Here is a 23,134-nt window from a genome sequence, read left to right as displayed (position 1 = left end):
ACCTTCGAAGGATGAAAAGCCTGTGGCGGAGACCTGAGCGGGGGCCGCATCGCTTCCTCGTACCACCTTCAACCGTCTCTTTCAGGCCACCAAGACACGTGCATGCGGCGACTGTTCCTGCAGAACCGGAGTTGACACTTCCAAATTTAAACGAGTCTCAGGCGGAACCAGGGTCCACGTGGATCTCAAACCTACGACAATCTAGCCACGTCGATGTCGATAAAGCGACACGTAACTCGTTGTGAGGGGCTCTCATAAGTATCATGTGGGCCACTCCTGTTCCCCGTTTATTCACGTGGTGGGCCACCCTTGCTTCACTAGAAGTTGTCTCGTAATTAACCGCGTTAACGTTCCGGCGCAAGTAACAAATGATACACTTAACCAGTAATTAAGAGTTACTCAGTCGTACCGCATATGAACCAGTAAATAATACTGAGATAACTGCTGCTTTAAGAGTAGATGTGTTTCATTATAACGCCATAATTAAATTAAATAAAAAAAGTAACTGAGATGTACATCATTTTGTCACCTAATGTTATTTCTATAATTTAACCCTGGATTTTTCTGTTTGCTGATGTGTGGCGGTACGTGTTGTTACCAATCATTTCAAAAGCCGACAAGGCGACTCACTATCGACTAAACGGGAAACCTGCCGGCGTTTTTCCTACAGCAATCCTTGCCACCGACACGTGTTCGTGATCTACCCGTCAAACCCGATTGACATGACGACACTAGTCAAAACCCTAGGGAACCTCATCCCGTCTTACCCGTACTTATTTCACCCTCTCCCCTTCTTCTCCTTACTCTCCGTTCTTCTTCTGCAGCTTTAATGGCGGACTTGCCTTCTTCCCAGAATGATTCCTCTTTGAAGTTAACGATGGCCATGCCGGGACATGTCTTCTCTTCTTCTCCTCATTCCTCCGGTAAGTTACTTCTAATTCCGTTTATTTTCTTTTTCTATTATTCTTCTTCTTTCATTATTTTTCCTCGACATCGTCGACGTCTTCATTTTCAATCTCTGTTCTGATTATTTTACCTTCTTCTTCCCTTTTTTTTAACCGAGTTCTACCTCTGCCGTCCTATTTCATTCTCTTTGACTGATTAATTTTTTTTTCCATACACACCTAACGCTTTGTATTCTGTGGAGTTTAAAGACGGTGGTCCATCTTGTATGAAGGACTTCGACATCAACCAGCTCCCCCCCGGCTGCGAAGAATCTCTTTTCGGGATCGGCGACGAAGACTACGACTACAATGGTCCGCCTCGTAAGAAGCTCCGCCTCACCAGGGAACAGTCCAGATTGCTGGAGGAGAGCTTTCGAGAATATCAAACCCTTAACCATGTGAGATTTCTTCTCCGATCTGACTCTCTCGTCTCAGAAATCAAAACCCTTTCTAAACTGAAGTTCTTCTTCTACGAATCTGTCGAGTCTGCAGCGGCAAAAGGAGGCCTTGGCCTCGCAGTTAAAGCTGAAGCCACGCCAAGTCGAGGTCTGGTTTCAAAACCGTAGAGCGAGGTACGCGTCACATATCGAATCTACACCCTTCACGTGGCATAATTCTTTGGTGACGTTTCAGATATGTTTATTAGCTTTTCCGATGTCAAATCCAACGGCTTGTGATAACGGATAAGCATCTAAATAGCCCGTATTATGGACCCACAAAATCAGTCTCGGAGATCTTCTTGATACCTTCATATGGAAATTCTGGGGCTCAGGGTCTCCGGCGGATGCTTTTTCGGGTGACAATGCACGTGACAGGCCAGCTGAGCCTGTCGATTCATATTACATCCGAACAAAATCAAGAAGAAATAAACGAAATCAGGTTGAACGGAAATAAATGACAAAGCATGAAAAGCTTGAAAAACGAAAAAACAAAAACAAAAGAACAAATGCGATTATCTTTTGAAGTGAAGTTGATGTTTGCTGTTGGGGGAGCAGGACGAAACTGAAGCAGACGGAGATGGAGTACGAGTATCTGAAGCGGTGCTTCGGGTCGCTGACGGAGGAGAACAGGAGACTGCAGCGCGAGGTGGAGCAGGTACGGTCGATGAGGGTGGCGCCGGCGGCAGTTATCTCTCCTTACAAACGCGAGCCTCTGCCGGTGTCCACGCTCAGTATGTGTCCTCGCTGTGAGCGGGTGACGGCCAACCCGCCGGCTAACGGCTTCGACAACGGCTCGGCCTCCCAATCGTCGCCGCACTCGCACATCTTCCAACCATGCCAGCCTTCAGCCGCGTGCAAGAGAAACCTGGCGGAGACAGTGGAAAGAAACTTCGGGATGTAAGAAAATTTTAGGGAAGGAAAATTCTTCCCTTTTTTCTCTTTCGACAAACACAAAACGGTTTCATTGGGAAACAAAAGAAATAGGAAGTGCTTTCCTTGTTGTAAATGTCTGGATTATTGATAAGAAAAACCTAGGAATTGGGAACCTTAATTACTTCGCAGTGTCCAAGGGATAAGAATCACCCTAAGAAACAAGAAGTTTAAACTGGGCTCTACTTGTCATCACGGTCGGGCAATCGTGAACAGATCTTTCCATCTGTAATGGAGTGTCGACTGGCCTGGAGCAGGCAGCATGGCTTGCCCGACATGAAGTCTCCGTTCTTGCCCTCTGGTCTTTTTCTCAGTTTCTTACGTCGGAATAAAGATCATCGAAAGCCAGGAGCCTAAACTTGTTTGGAAACGAATTGACAGGTAAATAGAAGAAACTGCTGTATTCGTAGGCTGCTTTTCAGCCTTTCCTAAATAGCCACACAGTGGCAATTCCTAGAATAAAAAGAGGGATAATTTTTCTATTTTACCCAACACAGAATTAAATAAAAATTATTTTTATAAAAAGGATAAAATAAAATAAAATAATTGGTTAAAAATAATTTATATTATTTTGGTGATTGTACACCATCTTTCGTAAATATTTGGGCTTTTTACCAAGATAACCATTTTAAAAAAATTATTTTGAGAAACAGCAACGCCATGAACTTATTTTGAAAAATATCCAACTTTGACCGGTCCATATTACGTGTCGTCACATCATTAGTACAATGTGAGTAGAACACATCAGCTGCTAGTCACTATTCTGCCATGTGATTAAATGATAAAATTTTGAATAAAAATTTCCCGGAATTTCCCCTTAGAAACACGCATGCTTACTGCTCAATGCTCCCGGTCTGAGGTAAGAACCAATTGGTTCAGCAAGACATTGTATGGGTCAGGATTTTGGTAATGGGCCAGTATAGAGTTGCATGGCGTCTCATGGGCCTTTCTTAATTCTATATGGGTCTGAGGTACACTAACTATTTTTGGAATAATAATAATCATTTTCTTTTTCTTTTTTAGGGTTCCAAACAGACCTAAATAAACCTTCTGCTCCGATTGCCCTTCCGCGACCACTTTCTTCACGGAAAGCCATCTCCCCGGTGGTCACAAGGCGTCAAAGTGCGGACTATGTCGGCAGTTGGCCGGACACACACCACGCCCTCTCTCTCCCCCATCTCTTCAGCACTTTGCTTGCTTCCTCTATTCATTAGCATTTGTCCGCATGGATAGATTTAGATTCCGCGGTTCGAAGCCCATGCCCTCATATTTCAGTTGAATTGAATTCCCAACAGGTAAACCTTTGTTTTACAATGATTCCTATCATCTGTCATCGGAATAATGAATGCGGGGAAGAGAGAGGATTTATGAGGATCTGCATCGGAGTGACATCGGCCACCTAGAAGCATTCAATCCTGGTCCCCATTTTCACCATCGAGAAATCGATGTATACACGATCACTTTAATGTTTTTATTGCACGAAACATTGTAGGAGAGAAAGGAAGAAGACAGTAGCCAGTTTTTTCCTATTTCTGCCAAAAAAATTATGCTGCAGAAGGGGAGGTGGTGGGGCCAAGATGAGACTGAAAATCATGGTGGGGACAGCTTATTGGATCTCCATCTTCTTCAAAGGTAAGGGCCCCGTTCTGGATGAGAGAAAACACTGGACACATGAAAGCACATTCAAACCCTATCTCTTAGGGGTCAATTGACCAGTCGGAGTCGGATCCTGTCCATCATTTTCCGAGAGTCCAATAATTATCCGGATCGATATGCGCGTCCTCTTTCTCCATGCGTCACACGGTGTGCGTGTGTGAGTAGTAGGGTAGGGAACCCTTGGGTAAAAGGCAAAGAAAAAGTCCGGATCGAAGCAATCACGTCGAGCTGATTGCATGCACATGCACGTGCGTGTGTCATCACTACCCACCCTAGGCTTTTTGTGATTCAACCTTTGGATGACGATGGGGCGGAGTGCCACGAGTCTCCTTCAATCATGGAGGGGCGCATCCGTAACGTAAACCACTCGGTTGATGGCTCCGTCGTGGACCCACCGATGTACTATAAGCTACACCGCTTGTGCCATTACCGCACGAACGCATGGTCAGAGAGAGTGATTCGACTCAGTCGATGGGGACCGATTGTTACCCACAACGGTGGGTATTGGTGAAGAGAGAGAGAGGGTGGGGCAATCTTACCTAATGAAGGACGAGAGTCAAGAGCAATTGTCTGGATTCCAACTTTGATTGATGTGTGAAAGTTACATGGAAATCACTCAAGCCCCTGACTTTTAAGAGATGAGACCGAGTCAAATAATCCAACATTTAGGATTCACATTTGAACGACTGACTACAAGGTAGAGAGCGGGAAGCTGGTCATTTATTTACGTGGATTTAGAACGGTGTTCCCTGGGAAAAGGCTCTTGATATGACAAGTCACATGGCATGTCCGCCTCTCCATCGACAGTCGTTTTCTCTTCTGCTCCAAACTTGTTTCAATAATCAATATTTTTGTCCTCCACGACGGAGCCGACGAAGGGACCTAATAATGCTTGACGGTTCAAAATTGCTATAAAGCCGTGAATCGGTGCTGATATCTACCCGTTGGCTTTCCGTTCTGATCAGTGGAAATCAGGAGAAGCTTTTTTTTCTTCCTTTTTTACTATCTTTTTGACTTTAGAGATACTTGAACAAAAGCATAACTTCACTTTTTAAGATGGGAATATGAAGGTGATAGGCTGGGACTTTTTCCACGTTAGCTGAAAAAAAAAAATCCCCCCATGGAAGCCGATTTGGTCCACTCAGTCCTCATCGAAGTCTGTAATATCTTGTTCATGGATGGACGACGCTTTGAAGAGAAAAAAAGAGGGCAGCATCCGTCCCCCAGTGGTGGAAATGCAACGTGCTTTAAGGATCTTAACCTGGAGCCGATGGCTGAGTGACCTCCTTTACTTCACGTGGAAAGGGAAAAGAGAAGGGCAAAGGGGAAAAGCCTGAAGGGACTGGGAGAACTGATTCGGTGGATTCCCTCATACACGCATCGGGGCACCTCCCCGGCAATGTGTACTTGACTGCTTGTCAGCAATTGTAGGCTTCTTTTTCAGAAAGAAATTGTCTGGGGGCATCTGCAGGTGAAATTTCTTGTCTCAATCACTACGTAATTGGCTCAATTAGTTCATAATTGTTCTCCTCATGAAATTCTGTGCTGGAAAGCCAGAGAAGCACCACCCTGATCCTTTCCCAGGATCCACTCATTCAAGAAGAAGGTGCAGATCAAAACTAACTACAATAAATTAATAAACAAGCCCTCTACCACCTTGCCTGGTAGCAAACATTCTTTCTTTGGCTTCTACATGCAGAGAAGAAAAGAAAAAGGAAAGAAAAACCGACTATTTCTTCTTTTCCTCTGCACTTCACTTTGACTGTTTCCTGGCAGGATCAGTGGCGCATCCTTCTATCAATATCCACAATAGTTTCTTCCCTTGGAATTAAGTCTAAATTGATGTTACCGAAATCAAACCCAATAACGGCTCGTCGGCACAGGTGGTCCTGTGAGCAGCAAGTAGAATATGACAGAGACTTTCTTTGCCTCCCCTATCTTTCTCAAATCTTACAAACCAAGAAGGATGTAATAGACAAGAGTGATGGGTAGAGCGATTAGCATCCCAAATATAACCCTGAAAATTTTCCAGTTAAGAGAAAAATTTAGCAAATGGTCATGACAGAGCAAAAAGGCCATCAGAAGCTGAAGCAGGGTCGGTACAAAAGGAGTTCTGAACCTACCGACTCTCTTTAAAAGTTAGTTCAGGCAAGTCCAGATTAACTTACGCAGTGCTCAGAATGGCGGGATGAACGTTATATTCTTTGGCGAATACGAAGGGGACGATGCCTTGAGGAAGGGCCGCCTGAGATAAATAAATGAATTAAGATCTAATAAAGTTTCCATTTAAGCGTTTCCTATTAATTGACGAGAGTTCGAGAGAATTTCCATTACCACTAGTTAAAAAAGAAACCGCGATTTTACTTTTCCAAGTAATTTATACCTGTACGATGGCCACGTGGAGGAGATCCCCGCGTAGGCCTACAGCAATAGAGGCCGCCGTCATCACTGCGGGGCCCGTGAGAAATCGGACGGCCATCGCGAATGAAGCCACGGAGTTCCCACATGCGATGATCTTCGGCTGTAGCGCCATAAACAACCCTGTCGCCGCTCCCAGACAATCAAATGATAATCACTATTCCAACAAGTTGCGGAGTTGAGAGCATTTAATTTACAGAAGATGCCATTGAACCTTCAGGCGGATTCAACTTACCTAAACTGAACATGGCCATTCCCAGGCCGGCGTCTGACAGAATCGAGATGGATTCTTTGATTATCTTCGGCATGGACACATGCCATCTGCCATGAACGGATGCAATCTCTGTTAAAATTCTTCTCTGAAGTTTCTTAATTTTAATTTTTTTCTTTTCTTGAAGCTTCTTACCTGTAGGCAATTAGAGACCAGGTGAGGCCGATGAGACTGGAATAGGTGTTGGGATTACGGATGAGCTTCCTCCAAACCATGATCAAGATGAGGCGTGTCATGACGCTCGCCGGAGGCATTTGTTTCCCAGCGACGGAATCGTTGGCTCCGCCCAGCTTTGGGTGGAGTTCGGCGGTGGAGCTAGAACCGAGCTTAGACAGCCCCCCGGGTCCATCTTTCTCTTTCTCGTCTCCATCCGCAATTCCTCTGCTCCCCACGAAGCTAAAATCCTCACCCACAAAGTCCGTATCTGGAATGTGAGCAGGTTGTCATTAATTCTCAGATGTCATGAGAACCATGAGAGAGAGTAAGGAGCGAAAAAATCATTTCACCGAAGAGTTCATTTACCTTTGTGTCCGTCTTGGGGGTGATCGGCGACCAACATTCTTATCTCCTTGGCGCCGTCAGAGCGTCCAGATTGGTCATTACCGCCAAACTCTGTACCACCGAAGACATGTAGCCCACCGCCGTCGGACACGGGTGAGACGCTAGAACTCCAAACGAACATGTGAAGCTCCTTGGCGTCGTGGTTCGCCCTAATCAGCGGTTGTTGCTGCGTCTTCACATTCTTCGCAGCCCTAGTTGAAGCGATTTCCGGATTCGGCAAAGGGTAGCTCCCGCTGCCTCCCTGCGCGGGATAAAACCCGAATCTTGGGGAAGCCACCCCTCCTGCCGCAAGGGCATTTTGCTCCTCGAAATTTGAGGGCCGCGGCGTCGGGCCCCGGGAAGATTGCAAGGAGTACAGGTCCGCCTGGTTGAAATTCGACTGCCGCGGCGCCGGTGTTCCGCCGCCCATCATCGTGTAGAAGTCCGTCCCATTGAAATTCGACCCCCTCGGAGTCGGGTTGCGCGACGAGCTTAGACTGTATATCTCCGCCCCCGTCAAATTCGACGGCCGAGGCGTGAACCCCGAGACTGAGTACCCGCCGCCCCCGATCGATCGCCGCGAGGATGTCGACTTTCGGACGGTGACGTGCAGCTTCCCGTCGTCTCCGATCTCCGCGTCCGTCTCCAGGAAATCTCTGCCGTCCAGGGAGACAACATCAGACTCCACTTTGAAGGAGACGATGGACGCCGCGGTGTCGGGAAACTGTTCCATGATCAGAATCTTCGCCGCGCGGTACTCGAACAAGAACAACAGGAGCGTGTACCAAATGATACACTGCAAGACGACGACTTGCACCATAAGAGAGCCCGAGTACTCGCCGTACATGGCGATTAGAAGAGGAATTCCCATGACGAGAGTATTGGGCAGCGTGGAAAGAGAGAAAACTGTGATCATCCAATCCAAGCTCCCATATTTAGTAAAATTCGTCCAGATCGCAAGCAACACAAGCATTATAATCTTTTGCAGCGTGTCAGCCGCTATAAACCGTAAGTTCATCGCGTAGGGATTGTTGTTGGAGATGAAATGGAAGGACAAAAGAGGGACCGCGAAGATGGCAACGAACCGGTTGATGCCGGAGCACTGGTCGGGGGAGAAGATCTTCCACCACTTGACCGATCCATAGGCCAAGATCATTGCCACATAGAGTGGCACCACGGCGGTGAGAACCGTGTAAAGATCTTTCCCTGTAATCATTTCTTTCGGCCGCTTCTTGCAACTACGGTGGTGAAGCTCAGTTCAGAGAGTCAGAACGGTGGCATTCGTTCAGTAATTAATGGCCACGCCGAAGGTAGAAATGGACGAGAGAAGAAACCGTTTGATAACGAACCCGAGTATCACCCTCCCGCACCTCAGAGTCGCAGAGACGAGATAGCCAAGAGAGAGAGACAGAGAAAAGGGAGTGTTTTCTGTTCGTTTTCTTCAATTTCTTTTCTCGCTTGTGAACTTTACTAAAACGAATTGAAAGGAAATATATAGCCACTGCGGTCAGTGCCGACTGTACTTGGTCAAGAGTTAGAGAAGCGAGTGATGTGGATCAATCAACTCGGATTGTAGCAGTAATTAGCGTCCAATTAGAAAGGAACACGTTGAACACTAATATCCGAGTTTCAGTGGATTTGGCACCGAAATGATTAACCAACACAGGAGGAGCATAATCACTAGCTAAGTCATGTTTAAGTCAGTAAGACGACAATTTGGGTTTTGTGGGATTGGATTTCTGTATCTAGAGAGAACAACTTTTAATTTATTTTCTCCCGTGCCTTTTTTGAGCGGGGCCCTTCACTTCTTTCTCCAAAGGATCTTATTCGATCAGCGGCAATTAATTATTTAAACACTAATCTCGTCTACTACGCGTCCGAATTGTGTTAGTGTCGTGGGACAGGATAAAAATATGGTCACCCAAGTTGTGCAATTTTGGGACCCTCTCTCCCTGCCTCTTCTTTTCCCCCTTTCCTTTTGTTAATTAAATTAGTATCGGTAATGAGGTCACCACCAGCTCGGTTTTTCCTGATTTAATCATTTGGCTCTAGCCCAAACTTAGCAAATTACACGTGACAGTCCTATCTAAACTACACGTGCATCTACACCGTCAAATATGGGTAGAGAAGACGGGACCATTTAGTTGTGGCTAAGTGTGGGCCGAGGCGGCGGGGGCGGGATAGGCGTGAGTCGAGGGTCGGTCGTGGACGCTAGACATTGATTGGGTGAGGCATCTCCTTCACTTCGCCGGTCTGAACCAAGCTAGTGAGATGTTTAGACCTAATAGGTCGTCGGTTGCGCCCCAAAAATCAGAGCCATCGACTTTAAGTCAGGTGGGCCAAACGAGCGTCGTCAATTGGTGACCACGAGTTTTTTAGGCGCGGTTTGTCCCTCCACCACCATAACGCAAGGAGGGACCGCTCCTCGAGCGTCGAGCTTCTCCTTCTCTTCGCGGTTGCTTTCGTCCTTGAATTTCTTTTTCGGTGATGGTCTTCTCGTTTCTTCAGTTGAACACCTTCGATAAAAAGTATTTAGCGGAAGATTTTCTTTTTTTAATAGCAGTGTGATCCCAAAGTTGTTAGGGAGATCTCTTGAAGTCCGAGTTACTGAAGAAGAGGTAACAGAGCTTGGGCTTCACCGACCGAGTTCCATATGTTGTTGCCGGGGAAGGACTGTACAAGGTAACTGAAGATGAGAGGATTCGGGATTTCGGGGATTGTTTTCAGTTTATTCTATTTGTTATCGAGTTCCCGATACCATCCACGTGAGAAGAACATTCTCTTCGAAGTTCCAATGGCTGACTACCTGCTAATCAGTTGCTTATTTCCGAGGCTTGATCCCACCCCTTAAATTAAACTGGACAAATGAATTGGCCAGATTGCAACCTCTTAACCTCTGTTTGCCCATGCATTGTCATGCCTGTTCAGCTCACATCCTTACTCTTATGCCCGCGAAAATCAACTTTACTGTCTATGGGAATCCTGCCTTTCAAATGTTTGTCAAGGTGTCTCAGAGATGTGAAACCAGTCAAAAGAGAGGCAGCGACCGCCCATACGTATTACCTCCACTTTGATGGCTACCACAAGAAGTAAGGTCGAGAGAAAAAGTGGCATCACCGGACTGAGGATTGACAGTCCATCACTTGCTTTCTTTGTGGCAGCAGAATAACTGCAAAAACTACTATTGGTTTGGGCAAAAAAACTGGCTCATACTACCGTGTTAACTCTGGTATAGCTGTTTAAAGAAGGAGATATGCGACTTACTGAATGATCCACCACAGGCATGTACACAACAACGTATGCTTGGTGGTGTGCCCCATGTTATGACATCATTTCTGGAGTCTCCTCACATATCTTAGCTGTAATTTCAAAGGGGAGAATGTGGTGAGTAGATTTTCCATTGCATTTGGGCTTTTCCAGTCCTCTTCATGCCTGGATTTTTTGGTCCTTAGGGTAGGTTCATTACATCTTTTCAGTCTTCAGGCCTAGCGAGAGATTCCCTCATAAACTTATGCTTGTCACTTTTCCCTCAAAGCGTTTCACATGGAAAAGCAAACCAGCAACTTTGTAGGACTTGCAATCATTTTTGGCTTCTAGACTTTGAGAGCTTGGGAAAAAGATAAACAAAGCTGCATCTACTTGTGCCTCTTTTCCATTGCAGGGTGGTCACGTCTAGGTTCACTGCTGAAAGAGTCTGGTAGGCTCTCATGGGCGTGGCCTGGAGTGTGTGTCTGTTATCCCTGAAAGCTACTGTTTCTCTCTAGGTTCTGGTAGCGCTTTCATGGCCGAAGACACTGGTAAGTGTCTGGCACATGCACCATTGTTATTGTTAAAGGTCACTGGCATTCATGGCTGGACCCTTTTGGAGGTCCCTTTTGAAAATGAAACGTTGAGGCTTGGTTGAATCTTAATTGGGTGACAAACAGTGGGGAAATTCTAGTTGGGATTCACCATTTTTGGAGAAAAAAAAAGCATCGTTAGCAGATGCGTTCCTTCAGAACCCGGTTTCTTCTCTGTTTGAAAATTGGTAGAAAATTTCCATTTCAACACCAAACATGCACTCTGGAATACTTGCTCTGTCTGCCTCTTGGGCTTATCTGATTCCAACAACCCAAAGTGTCTTTAGCAAAAGGAACAAGAATGCTGTAAATTTCACCCGCTTGGCCAGTGATATCTATTCTCGGCAAAGTAGGCTTCTTTCATGTCAACGCGTCCATTCAGAGCAGGCGCATCTTATCTCAATATCGCTTTCTATGTGGAAAACCCTCTTGTTTCGAAGAACATCTGTATACAGCAAGGGAGGATGTCACGCTATCATGCATTATATCACGACTTTTAAATTTTTATCGGGTTGTAAAGCATTTGAAAAAATCCTGTTTTTTCTTTCTTCCTCTGTTGACTCAAACTTTCCGCCAACCCTAGAGTGTAGATAAAGCTCTCTCGAAATCCCCCCTACTCAAAGGGATTGTAACTTCCTTTAGAAAAATAAAGAAGAACTTCTAACACTCAGGAATTTAGTAAAACAAATCAAAGAACGGAATAGAGATGAAAAGCATCTCACATTCTCCATTCTTTTATTTCCTGTATCAAGGGGTGGCATCCAACCGGCCTAGTTTGCAAGTACCTTGAGCTCGGTTCAGAGTTATATCTCGTATCGAATTTGAGATCAGAATTGAGGAATCATGGATTCAGGGATTCGGGGCTCAGGAAAATCGGGAGTTCTGGTGTTCACTTGGGTTGTTCGTTCGATTTCATCTTCCTCAATCTCTTTAATCTTTGTTGTTAGTTTCGATGGCAAAAAGACAAATATATTTAATTCAAGCCTAGCTCCAACATATGCAGGTTATGCCCCTAAATAGCCTGTCTGTCTGTTTCGTCTTGAGCTGATCAGAATCTTGGAAGCCCGTTTAGATAGGAAAATAATAGAGAACGTGGACCTCCAATTTTACCCAGGATCTTGAAACCACAACTACTGAGCTACCGTATCTATGTCTGGAGAGATGATACATGCATCTGTTTGAGATGGTTTCCACCTCGGGCTTGCACTTCAATGGTCATTGTAGACTTTTGAAGCTTCAAAATTTCCAATACAGGCAGGGTTTCCAATTTAACCGTTTATTGTTTATTAAATAGAAGAAAACCAGAGCAAAATTCTGACCTAATTGATAAATGGGTAAATAAATGATACATGGGATAGCTTCTTTCATTTACCATGGATACATAACTCGGTAAGCCACTGTCTCAACATTGGATGTTAAGGAAGCAAAATCATCCTTTATTAGCCCTTAATCTTTTTATTCAAATACTTAAACCATGCATTTGGAGCTGCTTCACAATGATAAGCTCTATCACAAAGGTAAGCCGAACCAATTGAATTATATATTGAAGAAAAAGAAAAAATCCAATTCAATTATATCTTGAAGTAAAAGAAAAAAGTCCAAGTTGTTGATTTCCTTAAGGAATCCAATTCTTCTGAGTTTACACTGGGGAGTTGCAAGATCGAGGATTCAATAGATGCACACATTTGGCAAGGGATGGTTATGTTTTCCTTTTCCTCTCTCTTTTATGAATTAAGTTAATGCTCGAAACATAGAAAGTAGAGAGAAAATAAAAGAAAAGGCTTGTTTGGATGCCCATGGAAAATGAGAGAAAAAAATAGAAGAGAAATATAGTTTCTCATGTTTGGGTCCAATTGTAAAATGGAAAAGAAAATAAAATTAGTAATATTTGAAGTTTTTTTGATTAAAATTTTATTTCAAGTTTCTATTTCTTTTCTTTTTTGTAAGAGAAAATTTATTAACTAAAAGAGAAAGTGACCTTCTCTCTTATTTTCTTTTCTCTCAATGACTTTATGTTGTCAAACAACAGGAAAAAACTTTCTACCCTTTTTTTTCTATGGAATCCAAACATACCCTAAATAAATTACAACGGAGAAAAAGATGTTCCTTTTTTGTAACCAGCTCATTTATAATACCAGTGATAGCTACGAGACGGGGCATTTCTTCCTTTCTCAGAGTAATATGGTTTGTTTGTTACATTTACTTTGTTTTAATGTGTTTACAGACCACTACAATTTCTTTTTGGAATTATCCGACTTTATTTAATTTTAATATTCTTAACAACCTAGCCTATGTTTTTAAATGAACTCTTAAATGCTTTTCATAATACACATACAAGATTATTTTAAAATCTTTATGCACATATTTGATACTAAATTGTCTACTACACTTTCTAGGGTTTGATTGCCCCTTCTAAATAAAGAATTTAGATTATTTTCAAGTATGTACATCCACATATTTGATACTAAGCTAAATCTACTATACTTTTCAGGCTTTCTTTGCAAATAATAAATAACATATAGAATTAAAAGAATTATATGTACATAAACAAGGATTAATTTCGTGAATATCAAATCAAAGTATTTAGGTCTTTACTGATGATAAAAGATCTCCTTTTCTGAACCATGTGAAATTTATTTGTAGTTCTTATTATTTGTTTGTTTCAATTTTATTTTCAATTATTTTAATAGATTCGTGTAGTTCATTACAATGAGAAATAAGGCTACATTGAGAAAATTGTGTGTAACCTGAATTGCCACCATTTCATTTGTCTCAGTAAGGAACATTATCTGCCAAATATGTATGATGAACTCTCATTGTCGATGTACAAAAGAACCAGTCAAAAAATCGGTGCAACCGTTGATATAAAAACAAAAGGATATTATAAATTTTAAGTGGTATGAGGTCTCACCTCTAATTTTGTCCCTTAATTCAACCTCTATGTGTGAACTTAATTTGTGTTTACTTAACTTGACGATCAAACAGCAACCTCCTTAAACGACTAACTTCAGCTTTTGCGTCAATCTCCGCTTAGTGTTTGACAAGAAATTTGATCTTGTATTGTGAGTGGATCCAAGACGATAACAAAGTAGCAGCGAAAATTATCGCTTGTTGCTTATGTAGTACCTTGGTGGTGCTTAGATGGCATCCCCTTTTAATTTAATCTTAGTTGTGACCATTCACAATTTATTTCATCTTTATTGTCAATCGAACCTTGATCTCAATATTTAACTCTGATTTTGACAAATACCTTGATTTTGACCTTTGATTAACTCTTTACGTACTTTTACTATTAAAGAAGTTTGACTTTGGTCATTGATGAACTAGTGATCAAGTTCTTTCAATCTCGACAACTCATTGGATCCAAATCGGGGTCCCAATTTAGATGATTGTGTTTTCATGTTCACACTCATAAAAAAGGAAATTTGCCACTTTATCTAAAGAAAATTATGTGAAGTGAAATAGTAGCTTATTCTTGACTTTATCACAACCTTAAATTAAAACAAGTAGTTGTAAGCCTTAAACTTTCTCCTCTAGATCTCCATTGTGAAGTGTCGTTTTCACATCTATTTGTTGCAACTCTAAGCCAAAATAGGCTACTAGTACCAAAATTATGCGCAAGGAATCTTTCTTAGATACAGGAGAAAAAGTTTCCTTGTAATCGATTCCTTCTTTCTGAGTGAATCCCTTAGCAACGAGTCTTGCCTTGTATCAATCAATGTTGCCTAATGAGTCTTTCTTTGTTTTAAAGACTCATTTACATCCAATGTCTTTAAATCCACTAAGCAACTCAACAAGATCCCAGACTCTGTTACTCTTCATAGAATTCATCTCTTCTTTCATGGCATTGTACCATAATTTTGATTCTTTGCAACTCATGCCTTCTAAAAAATACATGGGATCATTTGCGGTTCCAATGTCATATTCTTACAGATACACAATATAATCATCAAGAATTTCTGAACTTCTAAGTCTAGTAGATCTTCTTAATGTTGAACTATCAGTTTCCTGAGAAGTATGTGGATCAACTAGTTGTTCAAAAGTGTTTGGCAACTCTTGAAGTACCTGATCTACTGGAATGTCATCAACATTTTGTGGAACTTCAGTGATTGGTTGTTCAACACCAGTTTGTACTTGAGGGGTGTTGTGAACAATAACCAATTTATCACTTGAGGTGGAAGGTTGAGATTCTAAATGATCCTTCTCAAAAACTATGTTCAGAGTTGGATTCCTCCCACTGATCAAGTCATTTTCAAGAAATTTTGCATTTCTTGATTCCACAATCCTAGTGTTGTGAGATGGACAATAAAATCAGTAACTTTTAGACCTTTCAGCATATCCAATAAAATACCCACTAATGGTTCTTGGGTCCAACTTCTTCTCTTGTGGATTATAAATTCTCACTTTAGATAGGCATCCCCAAACGTGCATATGTCGCAAACTCGGTTTCCAACCTTTCCATAATTCAATTGGCATTTTTGGAACAACCTTGGTTGGAACTCGGTTTAACATATACACTGCCGTCTTAAGTGCTTCAGGCCACAAGGATCTAGGAAGATTGGAGTTGCTAAGCATACTCCTCACCATGCCTAATAATGTTCGGTTTCTTCTTTTTGCTACACCATTTTGGTCCGGAGAACCAGACATGATATATTGGGCAACAATCCTATGTTCTTGAAGAAACTTTGCAAATGGCCCAAGTGCTTTTCCATTATTTGTGTATCTACCATAGTATTTTCCACCTCTATCTGATTTCACGATCTTAATTTGCTTACCGCATTGTGTCTCTAAACTTCAACCTTAAAGATCTTAAAGGCATCTAATGCTTCATTCTTGTTATAAAGCATGTAGAGATACATGTATTGTGAAGAATCATCTATAAAAGAGATAAGTATTTCTGACCATGTGAGTCCATGTCTGGACTACATATATCAGTATGTATGATCTCTAATATGGTTGAACTCCTCTTGGCACCTTTCTTTGTCTTGTTAGTCTGTTTTCCCTTAATGCAGTCTACACAAGTCTCAAAATCAGTAAAATCCAGTATTAAGTACCCCTTCATTCACTAATCTTTTAATTCTATCTATGGAGATAAGACCTAATCTCTAGTGCTATAATGTAGAGGAATCCTCATTAATAACACCTCTTTTATTACCAATGTGAACATGCATTAAACCGTAAGTGGCATTGTTTTGTAAATTAATGCTATAAAGACCAACACAATCAGACTTATAATATAAACTAAACGATGAGTTTGAAAAGTTAAAAGAATATTCATAAGGTACAAGCCTTGAAACTGAAATCAAGTTTTTGGAGAATCTTGGAACATAAAAGGTATTTTCTAATTTTAAAACAAAGCCACTACTTAAATTTAAATAGCAGGTTCCTATAGCTTCCACATGTGAGCTTATCTGGTCTCCTGAGAAAATGTGATGCTCACTTCCCACTGGTTTCCTTAGGTTTTGCAAACCCTGCAAGGAATTCGAGATGTGGATTGTTGATTCAGAATCAATCCACCAAGTGTAATTTTTGACATTTACCATATTAGATTTATAACAAACAAATGAGGTTAGTGTACCTTTGTCAGCAAGTAATTTATGAAACTTGGCGCATTCCTTCTTCATGTGTCTCTACTTTTTATAGAAGAAACACTTGGAATCTTTCATAATACCAACTTGGGGGGGTATTTTATCCTTCCCCCTTTTTGTTTGGCTTAATACTTGCCCTTTCTATGTGTTGCCAGCATGATACTTTCTCCTTGTTCCATCACTAGTCTCCTTTCCTCTTGAACACACGTGGTCAAAAGTTCATTAACTGACCATTTATCTTTATGTGTGTTGTACGAGATTTTGAAAGGTCCATATTGGTGTGGAAGGGAATTCAGGATGTAATGCACCACAAAAGATTCTGACATATCGACCTCGAATTTTTTTAATTGAGCCACAATATCCCTCATTTGCATGATGTGCTCACACACACCTCTCATACTGGTGTGCTTTAGGGATGAGAACTTCATGATTAGGGTGTTTGCTAATGCCTTATCTGAAGTGACAAATTGAGTGTCAATGGTTTTCAGCAAGTCTTTGACATTTTCATATTGCTCAACAGAACCACGAATACCAGCAACAATTTTAGTCTTAATGAGCATTACACTGAGGCAATTAGATCGCTCTCATCGTTCATAAAGTGTAATTTCAGTTGCAGTGCTGGTATTAGTAATTACTGGCGGTTCGTCTTTCCTAATAGCATAATCTATGTCCATCCACCCTAAATGAAGAAATATTCTCTCTTTCCAGACCTTATAGTTATCTCCCTTAAGATCAGGGATATCACAACGAATATCAGAGAAATTACATGCTCATGTTAAAAACTGAGGCCTGAATAAAATATCATGTTTTACAAATGTAAATCATGCTTAAAAATTAAATCAATTGACATAAAAAAATATTACATGTGGGCTAAAAGTTTTTTAATTCAAGCAGATTCAATATTCTTTATGAGTAAACTTGATGATAAAACTATCAAATTATTTATGAATTCATAATTCTTGTGGGTAAATTATGAATAATTTGATATTTTATCCTAATTAATATACTCAAATGTAATAAAAATTCATGTGGGATAAAATTTATTATATTGAGTATAATTAATTACAATTAATATTTACTTTTCTTTATGATAAAACTATCAAATTATTTATGAATTCATAATCCCTGTGGGTAAATTATGAATAACTTGATATTTTATCCTAACTAATAAACTCAAATATAATAAAAATTTCTGTGGGATAAAATTTATTATATCAAGTAAAATTAGTTACAATTAATGTCTAATATTCTTTATGTGATCCTAATCATAATATATAATTTTTATTAAGTTAAAGATGTTGTGCCTACTCTCTAATTAATAAAAATTATATGGATCACTAGACATTAAATCTCATAAATGTATGAGAATAACATGAATTGCATAATTTTAACTTACAATAACATGTTATCATTATACACAAAATATTCTCATAAAATATGCATAATTAAAAACTATAATATTATGCATAAATTTAATTTCAAGCATTTAAATATATGTCAAAAAATGCATAAAAACTGTAACAGGAAATAAATCTAAAAATTCCAATACACATAATAGCCGATGGCCAGTGGCCTAATGGTCACTGGTGCAGATGATTTTGCCAGTGCACGGGTTCGAATCCCGCTGGCGCAAATCAAATATAAGTACCGAGTCGGCTCGGTCCTGGAACGGCGAGCCAACTCAACTCACCCGAGTCGACCCGTGCCTTTTTTTCACCGAGTCACCTTGACCTGAGTCACGGTTGCCGAGTTGGAACGGTGAGTTGTAGAAGACTCATCCCGAGCCAACTCGACGGTATTTAAAAAAATACCTTATGAATTTAATTTCATATTTGCGCGTTGGAGGTCGTCTTCAACCTCCAGCCGTCTGCAGAGACAGAGGTTTGTCCGCGTTCCTTAAAGTCATCGACGCCAGCAAACCTGTCGAAAATATAGCCGGTGCTGGATCCGACCTGTTACGGCGACGCCAGAGAGCCACGAACTGTCGCCGCGGTGAGCTCACAGAGAGCGTACAATGACAGACTCCGTCGGCGTTTTGTAGGTTGTCGACGCCAGCAAACCGTGCGGAATGGTCACCGGTGCCGGCGTCATGCTCCGACGTTGGTTGTCACCGATGCCAGAGCCCACACTCTGTCATGCAGAGTCCACATAATTTGTTTTTAAAAACAGAGAAAAAAAATAGAGCTTTTAAACTTAAGCCCAAATGGAACCGATACGAAGGATTAGATGTCTGCTCTGATACCAACTGTAAACCTAAACGTGAAATTCATCATAATTTAAACGGAAGCATAGATCATACCTCCTTCCATACGCTTCAGATTCCTTCTCTTTGTTCTTTGGTCGGCACTTCCGATCTCTGAACACTTTCGGCGATGGTTCAAAACTGAAGGAGGGATTGAGTGACGAGATGGCGGACCAAACTGAATCCAAAAAACGTAACTGTGCCAACCTCCCATCAAGGTATTAATGGCATCGTGTTACTGAGGGAGTTGCAACTGGTAGCAGTTTTATACCATACTTAATGAGAAATTGTTTCTCATGATAAAACGGTTAATAGTAGTTCTTCTTTATTACCCATAAAAAATCTAGTTTCCTCTTGATAAGAAAATCAGCCTAGAAACTAGAGTTCATATTACCATTTTAAACTAAACCTGATATGCTTAAACAGAAAAAAAAAAAAGATAGTGCTTGTATTGATCTGCTAAGTGAAGAGGATCCGTTCACTTTTCTGTTTTTGCAGATCTCAAACCACTTTAAACAAGATGTTCCTTAAGGCTCTAAATGGGAGCTTAGTCTAGTATTTAAAAGTCTCAACATCAGCGAGCAAGCCCAGCTAGCTTTCAGAATCAAATGTATCCCTATACCGTCCTGGACATATCTGTTTCCCAGCTTTCTTTTCTCTCTCTCAAGTGATCTCGTTATGTGAGAAGATCTTAACGTAAGCATCTTTCCCAGAAGACAATGATTAGTTTACGTCCTTTTTTATTTGGGAAAAAAGTAAAACCAGACAAAAGAATTCATTAATCAACGCAGCAGGGTGTTGAAGTTAGCGATTAGCGTACCTAATATTGTTTATGTTTGAAGATAAGAAACCTGGATTAAATAAATCGTGGACTGAACCAGTACAAGCTGTGTTCGTTTGCTGAGTTCATGGTAAACGAATTCAATCTCGTATAGCAGTTTTTCTTTTCTTTTCTTTCTTCGTTTTTCTTTTGCAGCTAGGCTTTTATTTTTTTTCTTCTCAGCTTCCGTTTCTGGGAAACCCAAGATTGGATAATCTTCTTGGGTTTCTGAAAAAGATTGGATAATGTTGTCTGTGAATCTCTTTTATAAGATATGTGAAGCTCCTCGAAATTGTAAGCTCTCTTATAATTTTGGGTCTAAAACAATTTTCATGGTTTCATGAGAGAGACCAGTCTCATGGAGTGGAGAAAATCAGGAGTTGTGCAGAGGCTAGTAGCAGTACATGCCGTCGGTTCGAGGGCATATTACAAGCCATCATAGCTCAAAGCTGCAGATCTCTTCACTTTGGGCTCTGCTTGGAATTTCTTTTCTGAGTAGTGGAGGAGATTTACGATCGTCAAACACACTGTGTGCACATGCTTATAGGGGTTGGAAGGGAGAAGGAAAGTTGGGCGAAGCCTCTTTAATTAAGTCCAGGTTCTTCTTAGTGACTGCGAGGAATCTTAGACGTGAGGAAGCGAAAGATCCGGCGACTCTTCTGCTGTTTTGCTCTGTATCTCCTCTTCTTCAATTCTATCGTTTGACAGCTAACAATCCCCATAAAAAAATAATACCAGTAACTATTACTCGGTGCTTGTTCCCCTATATTGCATTTACCCTCCTCCCTCTTCATCTCAATTGATTTTTTTCTCTTCGAATTAATTCCTGTCTTCAAATCCCTTGTTGGTTTCACTCTGCGTGCATATATATATTTGTGTGTGTGTGTGTGAAGATGAAGTCCTTGTCTAGGAGAAAGAACCATTGAAGGAGCATCGTTCTCCTTGTATTTGCCAGGGCTCCTGTGCTTTAGCTTGTTGCTTTGTCTCTCTTTCACGTCAGTTTTGGTGTAGAGCCACAGAGTTGGCTAATGGGTTCCATTGAAACATGCACACATTACGGAAATGTCAATAGTGGAGTGTTGCATCTTCTGCTATAGGGTTGTACGGCTTTGAAGAATTAGGAGATGGACCTGAGAAGAACGGAGGTGGCCTCAAGAACATGTCTACGAACCATCTGCTTTCTGCTTTCGAATTCGGGAATATGGGTGGCGTCGGATTTATTAGTGAGGGTGGGAATCCTTCTCCGGACGATTCTCAGTCGGTGCTCGACTTCAAAGGTGGGTTCGATCAGTGGGCTTGTTCCAGCGGATCGATACTGAGCTACGGCCATGGAGAACGAGTGTCTCAAGGCAGCTGTTTGAAGATTAGTCAAGAAGTTGAATACTCGGCATGGGCAGATGTCATGGATCATGACAACCAATGGAGTAATCTGAATTCGGAGAGTGGGATCGAGTCCCGGTTCACGGAGAATGCGAATTGTTTGGAAACGGCCACTGGTTACGGCTTGATGAAGAATTCAAACAAGGAAAACCAGTTCAGGGAGGAGAGAATGGGGTGGTTTTACTCAGGAGATACAACTGCTGACGGTTTGCCCAAATCTGGAGGAGCCGAAGTAAACCACCACAAGCGGCCTTACATGGTATATGCTTACTCCTCCATTGCACCCAGAAAATTTTCTGACTTACCTGCTATTCCAAGATGGTAGATTTGAATTCTCATCAGAATTAACTTGAACGGATGCAGAAATTAATTCTCTTGTCAAGTGTGACGATCTCATGTTTGCATTACTAAGTCTTATCCAAGAGAACTTCGACATTATTTTCGTTTTGTCCGATGAAATATGTTCTGAGCTAGAATGCGTGGCTGATCATGCAGGGAGACGGCATCCAGGCTTCCAAGAAGAACTGTGCAGGCGCACCCAGAAAACCCAAAGCACAGGCAGTTCCATCAAAGGATCCACAAAGTATTGCAGCAAAGGTGACGTAATACCATATGAAACTCACGATGAAAAACCCCACTGCAATTTGTCTCTTTTTTCAAGGTTACCTACCAGGGAATTGATCAGAGAAAATACAAATTCATTTTGCAGAACCGAAGGGAACGGATCAGTGAGAGGCTGAAGATGCTGCAAGATCTTGTACCAAATGGCACGAAAGTAAGCTTTTCTCAACCAAAGCATTTCGAACTTCCAAGACCTCACGAATGAAAAGAAGCTGCTTTGAAATGGATCAACTTTCTTATTTATTTATCTGTTCACATTTTTCTTCCATCAGGTTGATTTGGTGACGATGCTAGAGAAAGCCATTAGCTATGTCAAGTTCTTGCAGTTGCAAGTCAAGGTAAGCTAACAAGAATTCTCTCTTATTTGAAAGAAATGCGAAGCTAAGACCCTAACAGACCATGAATCTTTTAAACACAGGTGCTAGCAACTGATGAATTCTGGCCAGCTGCTGGAGGGAAAGCTCCGGAAGTGGCACAAGTGAAGGAAGCCATTGATGCCATCATTTCTTCTCACCGAGACCGGAATTCGAGCCCCAAGTGATAGAGGGTTTCAAGTTAGGCTCATAGGAAAATCCCAAGGATTAGCAGCGGAAGCTAAGGAATAAAACAATCCAAAACGAAGCAAAGAAGCTTCCCTTTTGGACCTTAGCGTTCTAACAACCGGAGAAGATAGACAGAGAGGGTGAGAGAGAGAGAGAATTCTCTTGTAGATTTGATTCCATTTGTTTTTGTAATCAAGTGCTGTTTCTTCAGATTTAATGGAACTGAGCTTCAGACTGCAACCTGCAACCTATCCCAGGTGCAGCTCCAGCAATTCTTAAGTTCTTTATTCTTATGGATTCGAGAGGATGGTGAGAATCTCCAAAAGTCTTTACGCAGAGCGATTTCAGTTAATAGGATCTCAGTTTCTTGCTTCGTTCTCACCAATATGGTTGAGTTTTTAATGATCTAGATTACTATTAAATCAACCAGCTGGACGCTTCTTTAGATCAGTACCAAACCCATTAATCAAATTGCAGGTGTTTCATCACCACAAACTCATAAATCATAATTCGATGACGAAGTGTGATAACCCAAAATCCGTTTACATGGTTTAGAGTGCACAAATCATTGTTAGTTAGTTGTTACGCAAGATCTCAGCCTTCGACAGAAATTTGAGAACGAAGGTGAATACCATAGAAAAAAATGGCCAAAAAATTCGCATTACCCAGGGCTAATAAATTATTCTATTTATGATTAAAAACAAAGAAAGTGAGAAAGGAGATGATATTAGAATGTCTCATCCTCTATCTTAGTTGGGAATTTCACAAAAACAACCATTTAAAATAACTTATTTTGAAAAACAACGAATTCATCAAAATATTTTCACAAATACCCAACTTTGATCGGTCCACCGCACACGTGTGCAGTCAAAAGCGACACACAAGCTTTGACTGCTTATGTGT

At 41.3% G+C, this 23,134-nt stretch overlaps 3 protein-coding genes across 3 annotated transcripts; 2 read left to right on the top strand and 1 right to left on the bottom strand.

Moving 5' to 3' along the window:
* The first annotated feature begins 829 nt into the window (after nt 1–829).
* On the top strand, nt 830–2,285 carry LOC137937410 (homeobox-leucine zipper protein HOX3-like). Its single transcript, XM_068782469.1, has 4 exons — nt 830–923; nt 1,155–1,342; nt 1,437–1,516; nt 1,940–2,285. The coding sequence occupies exons 1-4, from the start codon at nt 830–832 to the stop codon at nt 2,283–2,285; spliced, it is 708 nt and encodes a 235-aa protein (XP_068638570.1).
* A 3,292-nt stretch (nt 2,286–5,577) lies between these two features.
* LOC137936015 (auxin efflux carrier component 3-like) lies at nt 5,578–8,709 on the bottom strand. Its single transcript, XM_068780502.1, has 6 exons — nt 7,182–8,709; nt 6,795–7,083; nt 6,624–6,709; nt 6,354–6,511; nt 6,139–6,215; nt 5,578–5,987 (listed from the first exon to the last, which is right to left on the bottom strand). Exons 1-6 carry the CDS (start codon nt 8,413–8,415, stop codon nt 5,921–5,923), a joined length of 1,911 nt encoding a protein of 636 aa, XP_068636603.1. The 5' UTR covers nt 8,416–8,709; the 3' UTR covers nt 5,578–5,920.
* A 12,180-nt stretch (nt 8,710–20,889) lies between these two features.
* On the top strand, nt 20,890–22,230 carry LOC137937409 (putative transcription factor bHLH086). The gene is made up of 5 exons (XM_068782468.1): nt 20,890–21,327; nt 21,564–21,665; nt 21,778–21,843; nt 21,962–22,027; nt 22,108–22,230. Exons 1-5 carry the CDS (start codon nt 20,890–20,892, stop codon nt 22,228–22,230), a joined length of 795 nt encoding a protein of 264 aa, XP_068638569.1.
* Nucleotides 22,231–23,134: the final 904 nt, after the last annotated feature.

Source organism: Aristolochia californica, unplaced genomic scaffold (genome assembly GCF_029961685.1).
Source record: "Aristolochia californica isolate CCGP_79_NKW_82.1479 unplaced genomic scaffold, dmAriCali1.0.hap1 SCAF_7, whole genome shotgun sequence".
Lineage (NCBI taxonomy): Eukaryota > Viridiplantae > Streptophyta > Magnoliopsida > Piperales > Aristolochiaceae > Aristolochia > Aristolochia californica.
This window is presented reverse-complemented; position numbering and strand designations above follow the sequence as displayed.

What these genes read in the sequence shown, in the direction of transcription:
- LOC137936015 (XM_068780502.1), bottom strand. Translation starts at nt 8,415, where the DNA reads ATGATTACAGGGAAAGATCTTTACACGGTTCTCACCGCCGTGGTGCCA. An exon ending in TCCACGTGGCCATCGTACAG is followed by an intron (nt 6,216 to 6,353) that starts GTATAAATTACT and finishes TATTTATCTCAG; the next exon opens with GCGGCCCTTCCTCAAGGCAT. An exon ending in CCCGCCATTCTGAGCACTGC is followed by an intron (nt 5,988 to 6,138) that starts GTAAGTTAATCT and finishes GAAAATTTTCAG; the next exon opens with GGTTATATTTGGGATGCTAA.
- LOC137937409 (XM_068782468.1), top strand. Translation starts at nt 20,890, where the DNA reads ATGGGTGGCGTCGGATTTATTAGTGAGGGTGGGAATCCTTCTCCGGAC. An exon ending in ACCACAAGCGGCCTTACATG is followed by an intron (nt 21,328 to 21,563) that starts GTATATGCTTAC and finishes CTGATCATGCAG; the next exon opens with GGAGACGGCATCCAGGCTTC. An exon ending in TTGTACCAAATGGCACGAAA is followed by an intron (nt 21,844 to 21,961) that starts GTAAGCTTTTCT and finishes TTCTTCCATCAG; the next exon opens with GTTGATTTGGTGACGATGCT.
- LOC137937410 (XM_068782469.1), top strand. Translation starts at nt 830, where the DNA reads ATGGCGGACTTGCCTTCTTCCCAGAATGATTCCTCTTTGAAGTTAACG. An exon ending in TTCTTCTCCTCATTCCTCCG is followed by an intron (nt 924 to 1,154) that starts GTAAGTTACTTC and finishes TGGAGTTTAAAG; the next exon opens with ACGGTGGTCCATCTTGTATG. An exon ending in TTTCAAAACCGTAGAGCGAG is followed by an intron (nt 1,517 to 1,939) that starts GTACGCGTCACA and finishes TTGGGGGAGCAG; the next exon opens with GACGAAACTGAAGCAGACGG.